General features: G+C 31.1%; 2 protein-coding genes and 1 long non-coding RNA gene across 3 annotated transcripts; 1 reads left to right on the top strand and 2 right to left on the bottom strand.

Moving 5' to 3' along the window:
- Positions 1 to 2,564: 2,564 nt before the first annotated feature.
- On the bottom strand, positions 2,565 to 4,940 carry LOC123696431 (tetratricopeptide repeat protein 36). Its single transcript, XM_045642589.1, has 4 exons — positions 4,669 to 4,940; positions 3,597 to 3,776; positions 3,135 to 3,310; positions 2,565 to 2,876 (listed from the first exon to the last, which is right to left on the bottom strand). Exons 1-4 carry the CDS (start codon positions 4,784 to 4,786, stop codon positions 2,796 to 2,798), a joined length of 555 nt encoding a protein of 184 aa, XP_045498545.1. The 5' UTR covers positions 4,787 to 4,940; the 3' UTR covers positions 2,565 to 2,795.
- A 5,117-nt stretch (positions 4,941 to 10,057) lies between these two features.
- Positions 10,058 to 11,397, bottom strand: LOC123696174 (SUZ domain-containing protein 1-like). Its single transcript, XM_045642231.1, has 3 exons — positions 11,332 to 11,397; positions 10,952 to 11,241; positions 10,058 to 10,491 (listed from the first exon to the last, which is right to left on the bottom strand). Exons 1-3 carry the CDS (start codon positions 11,389 to 11,391, stop codon positions 10,263 to 10,265), a joined length of 579 nt encoding a protein of 192 aa, XP_045498187.1. The 5' UTR covers positions 11,392 to 11,397; the 3' UTR covers positions 10,058 to 10,262.
- Positions 10,733 to 12,369, top strand: LOC123696175. The gene is made up of 3 exons (XR_006752047.1): positions 10,733 to 10,859; positions 11,739 to 11,803; positions 12,241 to 12,369. It is a non-coding gene; the product is annotated as an uncharacterized LOC123696175 (long non-coding RNA).
- The last annotated feature ends 1,114 nt before the right edge of the window (positions 12,370 to 13,483 follow it).

Genomic DNA, 13,483 nt, shown 5'->3' with positions numbered 1-13,483 from the left:
TATATAGTATAAATATTGGTTAGAAATGGGTCAGGTTTTTAAATATCAGCTGGAGAGGGGTGCAAAGTAGTTATCCCTGACCCTTAGCTGAAATATAATATAGATACATAATAAATTATTTCACAAAATCACTTCTATTTTAATTAAGTTCCACAGAAAAGTATTGGTATTAGATTCTAAACTGATTAAAAATAATTATTATTCCATTTTACATTAATGCACAAGTCTGCATCTTTATAACGGCTAAGCTAATATTGATGAATCTAGAATATCAAAGAACTGCAAATATCATAAAAAGTAACTATGTAGTTGTAAAAATGTCTCATATTTTAAAAATATTTTAATGTTCAATCACTCAGCTTATTGCATTAGTTCCTAATTTAATACTCAATTTAAATCAAATAATAATTATAGTAATCTCTAGGACACAATCTTAAAATTGTCAACTTGATTCCATTTTTGTTTCATATTACAAACTTATAACAAAGAACAAAAAAAAATAGATTATTTCCCGCTAAAATGCGCTTTAAGCGTCATTTTGGCAGATGTTCATAAACAATTATTTAAAAGATTAAAAATAGTTGTGAAATTCATCTACACTTCGAACCTAAAAACTTATTGTAGTTCGAACTTTTAACTATAAGCTTATATGTATTAAACACCAAATGATTAAAATGGTAGAAAACATAGACCATAGATTGAACTAGATAGGACATGAGCCTACCGTGTCACATAATAAGTGCGATGGACTTACTTTTCGAATTCACTTAAGTAAAAAACTATCTTAATATAATTATATTAATTTTTTAACTATCTTAACTATCTTAATATAATTAAATTAATTGGACGTTAAAAAGTTCCCATATCCCCTTGTATATGGGCTATTTAACATTTGTTTCAATTATTGATTTTCTTAACAGATAAAGTTTAGCTTTTCTGTTTAATTTGTGTCTACCGACGATAAAACTCGGAACTTTTTGGATCTGTCCTCTTTCTAAATATACAGTTTTAATTTAATTAATAATTTTTGAATGAGAATAACTTTAAAAACAAATATTAAGTGACGCGCTAGCTCCATCTAGTTCAATATGTGATCTGTGGTCTATCAGTGTTGCTAGCGTATTTAATTATATCTATCCTTCCGATGACTTAGTCACTTTGTACATTAGTAAGTGATACTTGTAGCCATCTATTAAATTTAATTATTATTAAGATCTCACTTGTATATATGTTAGCACAAGCGTTTGTCACCTTGTTATTAATTAAACTAAATAATGTTACCAGTGTAGAATATTTTACGTTTCTCCGTGCTAATGTTCAAAGTTTATGTGGAAATTATTTATGTGTTCAATATGAAATAGGTTTTAATATACAAGGTTCTGGTTAATTCAAATTATATCGCTTATAAGTTTTGTTTGTTGAAATTTTATTTTCTGAACGCTTATTTGTTTTAATTCGATAGATGAATAGGCCTAACTCACCTTATAGGATAAGCCCGTAGATAATACAGGATCTTAGTATTAAAATTTTATCTCGTTTTAATATTATTATACATTTTTCGGCGTCGTATTTTTAAATTTAACACGTCGCCTGTGCCAAAAGTGTAATCGTTTTCCCCAAATATTAGTATTAGCGTACCTCACTTTAATGTTAATGCATTTTTTATTGTGCAGTGTTACCAGTTTATTGCTATTAAACTTAAATTATATATTAATCAACTGATTTTTCCCGTCAATTTCACCATATCAACAGATTTATTTGTCAATTTTGTTTTTATTATTATTTAAAAAATATCCAAAACATCTACTGCCATTCCAATGAACTGGTAACACTAACCAAGTATTCACATTTTTGAAAATTATTACATGATTGTTGCACCTCTTTGGGTTAAGATATTATGTAATATTCTTTGGCGAATTCAAATTACATATATCATAATATTTTATGTTTGAAAACTATATTTTATTTTTATCTATCATGTTAAGAATATTTTATTTTAAGAGCTTAATCTAATATCTATGTTTTATTTTTAACTTCAGATCAATTTTCTATTAAATAATTTGAATTCGCCACACCATTAGTATAGCGAACCTAACCTTACTCCTTCTGACCATGTTTCTGACAATATTATGACACTTTTTGAAATTTGTACTCCTTGTGCCTCGTGAAATTTTCCATTTCTATAATTTATTGTCGCTCCTAATGTTGCCATCACACAATAAAAAAAATTACCATAAAAAATAATGGGTATTGTGTTGAAAAAATTATTCAAAAATATACAGCAATATGCATATTGGAGCATTGTCGACTTATAAGATCTTCAAGAAATTGTAATAAAATTTTAAAAATAATTATGAGTTATAAAACTATTCACTCTGTCGCTTCCTGTCGGTAGCATTTTCTGCAGTGTAAGCGTAAGGAATTTTCTTTTAAAGCGATACGTATACAAGCAGTTCACGTTTGACAAAATATATTGACCAATAGTTACACTGTATTCAAAAGTGTCAACAATTCGAGCTTTCCTATTGGCTGTTTTATGACTTTTGAAAAGAAAATTCTGCGCGTGCGTTTATGAAATATATTTTATTGCTAAATTCTAATATTTGATATTAATAGCTTAGTGGAATTCGATTTGTAGTTACATTCGTCATTTTCATGTGAAATTGTCATTTAAATAACGGTTGGGTGTTCGAGCTCGCTCGAGGTACGTGTGGATTCTTCTCGAATGAACTGTGAATTGTACTCAATAATATGAATTAAATTTCTAATCCATTAGATCCTTGTGTTTTATTGAATTACAATTTGATATTTTCTCCCTTCATAACTTGGCTTAGCATCTGATTGCAAAGCGCTGCGTATGGATTTAGTTCCACTACCTGAAAATGAAGTGAAAATAATACTTTCATTAGACATAGCAATAAATCTTTATCTATAGATTGTGATAAAATATTTACTGAACTACTAAAAGAGATTGAAAAGACTATCTAGTATTTATACCTTATTCTATGTCGCTTAAACCACTGAACCGAATATTTCCATGATAAAGTAGTAGTATTTTAGTAGTTAGCTACAAGAGTTAATAGATAAATTCATAGCTTTGAACATCATATAGGTACTAGAAATTACAACAATACCTGTTTCCTAGCAAAACTGCTGCCCAATTTAGCCGCTTCAGCGAATACAGTTCGCGCTTCGTCATCGTTCCCGCGCTTTCGCAGCAACACGCCGCGCTGACACAGCGCTAGAGCGCGGGAACGCGTGCGCTTGCCAACTGTCAACTGTACAGCCTTGTCTATGTCTGACATTGCGTCTGAAATTGTTAAATTACGAACAGAATATTGATTAATAAATTAAAAGGCTTATTTGAATTATTGTTGTTTCTTTTTTATATCCCATATCGATTTATTCAACTGATTTTAAAAATACCTCAACTTTTTCAAACAGAGTATTTTATAATCTGAGCTAACACAATAAATTCGTCGATTTTTTTAATGCCTATACAACTCTACCTAGGCAAAAAATTTTAATGTAGGTATTTGTAATAAATCAGACTGCCTGTCTTTATTATAGGACTAAATTTTATCGTAAATAATTACCGTCATCTCTTTGCATAAGCCTCAGCAACTGTGCTCTGTCATTGTACCCGGGTGCACGCTCCGGGGCAGCCTCAATGCCTTTATTCATCAGCTCTAAAGCTTCCTCTAAATTACCAGTTTCAGCTAACTTCACACCTTGTAGGCAAAGTGCTTTTGATTCTTCGATAGCGGGCGAGTTTTCTGTCAAAGCAAACATTAATTAATTACCTATTACCTATACTAGCTGTTGCCCATAGTCATGTGATCGAAGAAAATTACAATTAAAGCGCCACCTAACGGAATTTTTCAGTAGTTATTCGCATCCTATTAAATCTTCCCATATAAGAAAGAGATGTGTAATGTATTACCGCGGTAAAAAGCAGTCAACGTCCCTCTTAGATTTTAATCATAAAATCGCTCCGTTGCCACCGGAAAGAAAGACAAACAAGCAAACACAATTTCACATTTATGTATTATTAATTATTTTATAATAGGCCGATTCTCAGACCTACACGATGCACACAAATTTCATTATAATCAGTCCAGCCGTTCCAGGGGAATTTTGTAACAAACACCGCGACACTTTTTTATGTAAGTACTTATTAGTTTTTATATAATTCCAACTTAATAGCTTTCAGATTTCTACTATAAAATAAAAATAATAATACTTCATTAACTAAGTACAATAATTTTATATATTTATTTATTATACTTCATTGTACAAACATGAATGGACAAAGCAGAAAAAAAGAACAAAATCACAAAAAGGCATCATTTGTACAAAAGGCGGCCTTATTGCTGAACAGCAATCTCTACCAGGCAACCTGGTAGAGATTGCTGTTGTAAGTACAATAATAATTATAACTACTAAGTAAAAAATATTCAAATTAGGTAGGTATGTTTATCTCTTATAATAACTTAGAAAAAATATCTTTCCAACTACATTCAAAGCATATAAATTACGTAATTTATAGCGTTGCGTTATATTATGAAATTGAATAAGTAAACAAACATACTCGTTTTCTACTGGATATATAATGCACTAATTTCAAGGCTCTAAGCTTGTGATACAGGTTTGAGACCATTATCATACCTTCATCATCTTCGACAAACTTGTCTCCATCATCCACGACGTCCCCAATAGTCGCTGTAGGGTCAAAAATACTTCTCAAAACTGCGCGATCTCTCTCGCTTAGATTGTCGACAGCCATGATAAATAAAAATTTAAAAAACACACGGCTTATCTTCGAAAAGGTTTTATTTATACTGAACTAAACTTGTGAACTGGTTCATTAGCATATTGGTACGACTGGACGATTATTTTTGAATTAATGCCTTTATATCGCAATGTAGCTTGTATTTAATCTAGTAGGTATGTGTAAGATTTAATAAACAAAGTTCAATATCTACGCAGTAAATAACTAACATGCGACGAAAGTTACGGCCGATTTTTTATGGAATATCTTAATTCCTAATCTTATTAACATTGATACAAATTTTAAAGTTTAAATTAAAACAAAAAAGAGCGTGTGTGCCGAGCACACGTGTCAGAAGTGAAACTTCTTTGGAAAGGTTCAAAGATACTAAAATCGTTGCCTTACTCCATGAAGACGATTCGCATGTCGCTCTAAGTGATATCTACCGTAAATCTCTCCATGACTGTATATTTATTTATCTAGATATTTGTTGTACAATTTATATCTATATAAATTCCTTTAGTAGTTCCATTGGCCATCATAAATAATCTACATCTACTATTATAATAACACTTAAGTTTGTCCGTTGAAAACGTGAACCGTGAAATATTGGTTCAATTTTTTTGTGTTTGATATTGCAATAAATATCGAGTAATTCTACTTGACTACAATATTATGATTTATTTTATAACATTACGCAATACATAAAAAAAATAAATAAACGCAACCACTACCGCCAGCCAGACAGCCCGGACTCTAACCGAAATAGCAAGAGAAACAGCATATCAAAAATGACTTTTTTTAAAACGTTGGTAGCTCCCGTACCAATAGAGGTAGATGAGGCACTATTAGTGAATATATGAATTTATTATTAATATCATAACATAAACATACATATTATGTAATGTAGCAATAAAAATAAATCCACATTCACGTTAGATGGTATCAGTTTGTTTATCAAATATGTTTTTTGAAGATCTTATCTTCAATTTTTTAGTAAATCGCATCCGTTACGTATCGGCTATGAAATGAAACAGGTAGTTATATTATGAATAATCTAACTACCAATAGCTTTTACATAATAGATATGTATTATGAAAATTATGGTCACCAATATGAAAAATAGTTCAGAATATTGTTTGTCATAGGATAATAAAACACAGTATTTTAACAATTTTTATATTTTCAATTAAAATATAAATTTATATACTAAATCGCTTAAAATAATGAATAGTAGTGAGCTTAACAGGTAATATCGAATTTGGACAGCCGCGTTTACAATAATATAACATAATTATTCTCAATGTATTTACAGAGACGGATTTAAAAAATAGGGGCCCCATAATTGGGCTTCAATCGGGGCCCATGTTTTTCAATTCACCATACATATTCTTGAATATAAACTTATAATGAGCAATAGATGTACTAAAAACATTCAAGTCTGAATTTGGCTGCATTTGCATTGTTTCCATACTGTATATGATAAAGCTAATATAAGTTTATTATTGTGACCACATTTAGGTTAATGAATCCAATAGTAAGACTTGATGCTTCTCCGTGATTTATATTGACCTATTTGTCGTCACAATTTCATCTCGTTTATGCTTGGTACTAGGTGTATTGTTGTGTATGAAACAAATAAATGTTATACTTCCCACGGTATTGTTCATATACACTAATAAAAAAACAAAACTACGTTAGTTAATAAAGCTATTAGGTTTTGATAATAAACCCCAACTGCGCAATCTGACATAGATTAAATAATGAAAGTTTTGTAAAATTTAAATTACTGTATAGTCCCTATATTTTCAAGGGTCCCTTAACCATTCGATACTTGAAGTAAACATTCCTAAGCACATAAATTATTACGGTCCATGAATGGCATTGTGATTTAGCGAGCACCGATTTGTTAAAATATTTCACAATGCATTAAGCAATAAATATATTAGTTGGCACTAAAACTCGTCGATTATCATAAAATGATGTAAATAAACTACTATTTACAAATTTTAGTACTATTACAATATGATGCGGTGAAATGAAAATGTCATTTAAAAAAGTTAAAAATTAAGGCATTACACTCATAATAATTTATGTATGTATTACATTATTGTACACTTAATATATTATGTATTACATTATTGTACATATAATCATCCAGTAGAAATATAAAATTTCGTACACAAATTTATTATATACACACATTCACACATTAAGGTATATAACATTGAAAGTAAATGCGTTTTGAAAATTTTTCACAAATTTATTTTACTTTATTCTTCAACATTGTCCTTATCTGTTTCAAGTAAAATTGTTTCATTATACAAAATTCTGAACACGCATTAAAATACCTAAAATCTAAATATACTATTGTGCGTTGGGTTTTGTATAGTTCATGTGTGATATACAGCGGGTACGAATCCGCTCAATCAAAATACGGCGGTGATTCTAATGTCACTTATATACTTATTCAGTGCCCAAATCTCATAAATCGTAGTAAAATTTCCACCCTTATTATTTCTATTTATAACATAGGTAATTGATATCTAGCACACATAAGTAACTACTATACATTTTAGCCCAATTCACTAAAAAACCAGAGGCATAAGATGAAAAAATTAAATCGATCGGCATCCAAGTCAAACCAGTCACATTAGAATCACCGCGAACATTATAAAACTTAGAACACATTAGAAGAAATTAATGTAACTCAAGGCTTGTAATTAGATTACTATATCACAATCCTTTGTTTACCTTAAAACTAATTTTTCTAAGTTATTAAGAATCTATGTATACCAATTGCGTAAATTTACTTTTTGATCGTTTTGTAAAATTTTGGTTGAGAATAATATTTGGTATGTGAGGAATCCTTATTGGAAAAAAACAACAACACATTGACCATCCTTTTTTCTTTGTGTTTTTGTTTAAAGAATGTCGGTAGTAGACACTATAATATTATAAGGTTCGAGTAAGTTTAAACTTTAAAGTTGTATTCTTATTATTTTTAATAACTTGATACATCTTAATCTAAAACACTCCAAATTTAAGTATTAATGTCAAATTTTCACACATAAAGGCCTATGATATATAAAAAAGCTAGATACGTTACCCGCTCTCTATTTTGGCAAGAAAAAACTCAGCTAAGTGCCCGAGTTTCACTTAGTCACGCACCATTCAGCGTCGTGGCTGGACGTTCTTTTTATATTTTAATCGGCAGTTGTTATTACGAAGTACATGAGTGAGACATGTATTATGTCTCGTGCGTGAGAGTGAAAGAGAGAACAACTGTATTGGTGATAATGCGTTAGTAAGTAGGTATGTATTAATTACGCTGTTTTTTAGTGCAATGATGTTGGCGTATGCCGCGTCTACTAGTATAATAGGTCATTGATAAAGGCAGGGTATATTGCAAGCATCAAGTTAAATAATAACAATAGGCCCCTTAAATATGCACGACACTTTTAATTTATTTATAATACCCGGCTCCCAATAATTGTACAGGATACAATGACTAGATGTCACAATATTGATGCTATATAATATTCGTAATGTGTCTATACATCATTTTGATTTTGTATCACTTAAGTTGTAAATAGCAGATCATTATTTCTTATTACGCCTATGCTTAAAAGTTATCTTTCTTCGATTAATGTACTAAGAGAGACAAAATCAAAACAATTGTACCTAATATTAGTAGTTCATTACAGCATCAAAACCCTTTGGCCTGTACAAATAGATATTAGAATTTCACATTTAACAATTATTAAATAGGAAGTAAATTTCAATTAGAATATAGACAAAAATTTAAAGTTTATCAAACAATTATAAGATGTATTTAAAGTAGTACTTTCACAACTAAGACCTTGGGTTCGATTCCCGAATATGAGAAAAAAAATATTTTTGGTCTTTTTACTTGGTCTCTAACATGTTTTTAATGCTTTTATTGGTTTTCCAATCTATTGGTTTCCAATTTATTGGTTTTTAAAAGCAGTCATCGTCATTAAAATTCAACGACATAATGCAAGAAACATTAATTTAATCATAACTATTATAACAACTATAGTAACTATTTAAATTTCACAAAATATGTAGTAGTTTCACATAATACAAAGTAAATTGATTTAAGAGCCCCAATTTTGGGGCCCTACATCCTAATACTGCTCTGTATTTCATTAAGTTAAATAATTACCATAGTTGCATTTAAAAATAAGTGATAAGATTTAGCTCAAATCTTATTCTTATATAAAAAATGCATACAAAATGTTATTATGATTTGTATGAGCGTGTTAAGACAATTAAAATATTTTAATGATAGAATATAAATAACATGAGGCACAGTGTCAATTCTTAGAGTCGAAGAAACTATAACATTAAAATCTATGGGAGTTTCTCAATTATTGCATTGTACAATATAATAATTGTTCCCCAGAAAGTGCTTAATCACATAATTTTACAATTTCTGTAAATATGTGCTTGGTGGATAAAGCTGGCCATTTTTACTGCCAATTTTTTAATAAATACCTTCTGTGTGGTTGTGATGGTTAAATTATCATCAAAATGGGTGTGAAAGGTCATACTTAGAAAGTAAAGATGCATTTTTGATATTGACAATACATTGAAAATTTTTATATTACCACAAAGAACAGAAGAATATCCTTTCTCACCTCCACAACATTTAGGTATTTGATAGTGAGAAGATAAGATTCCTAGTGTTTAAGAAAATATACATTCCAAGATAGTTTTATACAAAAAAATTTGGCAGATATTTGCTTTTTTGTACTCACGGTGGAATGTCAATCTACACCTTTCACTAACAGCTTTTGACGCTAAGGTCAATACCAACTAGGTATACAAAATACATGCAATTTTAAATAATTACTGCATAGTTGCAAGGCCAAGCTTCTTGGCAACAACAATTATTTAAAAACTAGCTTCCGCCCGCGACTCCGTCCGTGCGGATGTCGGTCTTTGCGTGGATGGTTTATTTCTCCATTTTGAGTAACTCGGACAATGACATCTTATAAATATCTATTGGACCCAAATACGGCTGGGTCTATAATAATACGCAACGTCTGTTCGAGGTACCTACTACAGAACAACGTCTATGGATAACTGAAAAATTGAGATTAATTTTTTTTCTACGTATTTTTCTAGGATAAAAAGTATCCTATTTTACGCCCAGGATAATAAGGTGTAATTATACCAAGTTTCATCGAAATCGAACCGGTAGTTTTCACGTGATGTCTTCACATACAGACAGACAGACAGACAGACAAAAATTTTTTTAATCACATATTTGGGTTTGGTATCGATCCAGTAACACCCCCTGCTAGTTATTTTTTCAATATTTTCAATGTACAGAATTGACCCTTCTACAGATTTATTATATGTATAGACGAGAGTCTTAGATACTTACAGAAATTGTAAAACCAGGCACAATGCATTACCAGTCGAAATTATGTTACATTTTAAATAATATTATCAGGTAATGCTACCTCCGCACAAAACCTTTTGTGCCATCAGGCCCTCGGGGGGTTCTTATCACCAGCACACCTGGTGGGGGAGGGGAGGGGAAAATACCAGATGCCGTGGCTCCAGGAGGCAACCGAGCCAGAACCTTCTTCTCTCTCCCTTTGGCATTGTCGTTCTGACAATTCTTTGTCGACTTTGGGTTGTCGTTTATATTGTTAGCTTGTAGCTTGTCTTGTAAACGGCCCAGGCTAAAAAGAATTGAATGATTTGATTTGAATGATATTGAATACAAAAAAGTTTTAGTACCTATTAACATATTTTGTGGATTTCATTTACCACTAACTTAATGTTACTTAAATAATTTTTTATTTTACAAAATTGAGAAAATATAACAAGAATAAATTTATACTCTACGAAAAATGTAGATCACTACAAAATGCAGAACATTAATATTCACATGTAGTTGTCACCTGTCACTGAGCTAAAAACAGCAGCAAGTTTTTTATTACACAGAAAGACACTTTAGTAGGTAAATATAGGTCTAATCTATACATTACCGATCTATTGACTTTTCGATGTTTGATAAAGATTATCAAATGGACAATTAAATACCGAGGTAAACATTAAATGTGGTCTAATGTTGTAAAACGTTCATAGCACATCTTCTAGTGATTATTTTGATAAAACGCTATAATTAGTGCTACATACTTATCGTCAATGACGTCTTCTGGGCTCCGAGCCTCCCCAAGTATTCGCAAACGGGCCTCTTCGTACTCTTTTTGTCTTTGTTCTAAAGTTTTTACAGGACGGGCACGGTTCTCTCCGTTCTGGCCGCTCGACATAGAAGACGGCCGCTTTAATATACGGATAGCTGGCTCTGGCATCATGCACTGGGAGCCTATACACGCGTTATCCTCCACTATTACGTTAGTAACCTTGCAACTTTTCAATGTTGTCGTTGATGGGACACTTGACATTAGCTGGATCTTTTGGTCTAACTGAAACAAACAAGTTATGGCATGATACTGTTGCCATTATTAATGGCTAAGTAAACATCGTGCCAGATTTGCTTTCACAGTTATACTTACACCAATTTCGTCCATATCCTCCCAACTTTCACATACGTCAACTTCATCTTGCGACGCCATGTTGACTCTATTCTTTCACTTTTCAGTTTTATGTGTCTCAATAGATGGCGCGCGGTGTGTCCCTTAAGACCTCAGAGCAATAAACCTATAGAGTTCTTATATTGAGACAGAACAAAATACATATTTTCTAATCTACTTACTCTTAGTCAATAACAGCATAAGCCAGATTGAGATAGCGATAGAGTATCTGCACTGTCTTCAAACGTAGCGCGCCGGCTATATTTTGTTTGCCTTCCAGCTGGAGGTCTCGGTGCATCAAGTGTTTTTAACGAAATATTTAGAAAATATAAAGTGTATAGTGTTTCTTTTTATTTGTCAGTGTGCTAAAATGACTATTGTATGTTTAGCTACCGGCTATCACTAGTCGAATGGGAGTTATGGATGAAAACAATGAAAAAATATCTTTCCATCGGTAAGTGATTTTCAGCAAATTGATAAATATTTATGTTTTAACCCTATTTGAAAGTTTTATCAAGCGCTTTTTTATAATTATATGTTGTAACTGTAACATTTACCCACTTTATGGGGTTGTGGAATACAAAATAATTAAATAATTTTAAAAAATGTTACAATATTTGGCATTTTGGCATTTTGTTTACCACCGTAGTGATGTAACACATCCAGCGTATATTATCGATTTATGACATAAAATCTATTTCATATTAACGTTGATTTATTTATTTTGTTTCTTATATCAGATTTATATGTAGTTGCTGTTGCAAATAAGATGTAAATTTTCTACAGCAGAAAAATAAAAAATACCACGTGGTTGTTTTATGTGACTTATGTGTTTAGTTTGTTGTTTATTATTTTCTCTTTTAGATTATTAATAAATTCATTTTGTTTTAGATTTCCAGAGCTAAATAAAAAATGGGTATAAAACATGAGACGAGTAGATTGGACGCCGTCGAACTTTGCTAGATTGTGTTCACTGCATTTCGAACTCTAGAAGAATTGTGCAATCTTACGCTTACGTTTTTTTTGTTCCTGTACATAATAAATACATTTGAATAAAGAAGGTGAATTTTTATTTGGAATTTTTTTACACATAAGTTACTTGTGTAACTATGTGAAAATTGAACGGTTGATTAAATGACAGTTCTCATAGATGAGAAACTACTACATACTTGCTAAACATGCGTTTTCAAAGAAAAACCCGCATAGTTCCCATTCCTGTGGGATTTACGGGATCAAAAGTAATTTTTCCAAATTTCATTGTAATCGGTTCAGCAGTGAAAGAGAAAGTTATCCATTCTCGCATAATTTCGCATTAATTTTATTCGTAGGATTAAAGAAATAATGTATTGAACTGAAATTAATTATTAATTTTGTTTTTTATTTTTTTTATTATTTATTATTTCACGAAACCGTAAATGCAAAATGCATCCACGATTTTATCGATTGAATCACATCCATCACTATCACCTTCTATCTATATAAATACGTACCTATAGTAAAAATGGTGCCATGACTATGTTGAAACGTAGCTTGTAGTCTATAGCTATCTCATTCTTTCATACGACGTTTTCTTTAGATAGAGAGAAACAAATATATGTAAATAGTATACGCTCGATACAAGTACTCTATAGGTTTATTGCTCTGAGCTTAAGACACATAAAACTGAAAGAATTGAGGAAAGAATAGAATAAATTCGATTGCTCAGGCGGGTCACGAGTGGCTGAGTTGGTTAGGCATCCGCCCCGGAATGGCGCGAAGGATGCGGGTTCGAGTCCCGCCTCGTGATCGAATTTTTTATATTCTTTATAAATTTATAAAAAAAATGTTGTGTGGTTTTATGAAACCACGGTAAAAGTGAAACTTTTTTTCACAATATAGACATTTAACTAAAAATTATCGTATTTGTACGATAATTATCGTACGTATCGTGCGTCACGCGAAATGCGCTACACAGACCAAAAAGTTTGAGACGATGTAATAAAAGTTTCACTTTAAAAATTTAGTGTAACATTTTTTCGTTACGCGTAACATTTTTCCGTTACGCGCCATCTCTTTCTTATCCCTACCACGCGTGATTCGACGTAATTCTGTAAAGCTGCATATAGTAAATTATTTTTTGAAAAATAAGGTCATA

The sequence above is a fragment of the Colias croceus genome, chromosome 12, assembly GCF_905220415.1.
Source record: "Colias croceus chromosome 12, ilColCroc2.1".
Taxonomy (NCBI): Eukaryota; Metazoa; Arthropoda; class Insecta; order Lepidoptera; family Pieridae; genus Colias; species Colias croceus.
Note: the sequence above shows the minus strand (reverse complement) of the source record. Positions and strands in the feature narration are given on the sequence as shown.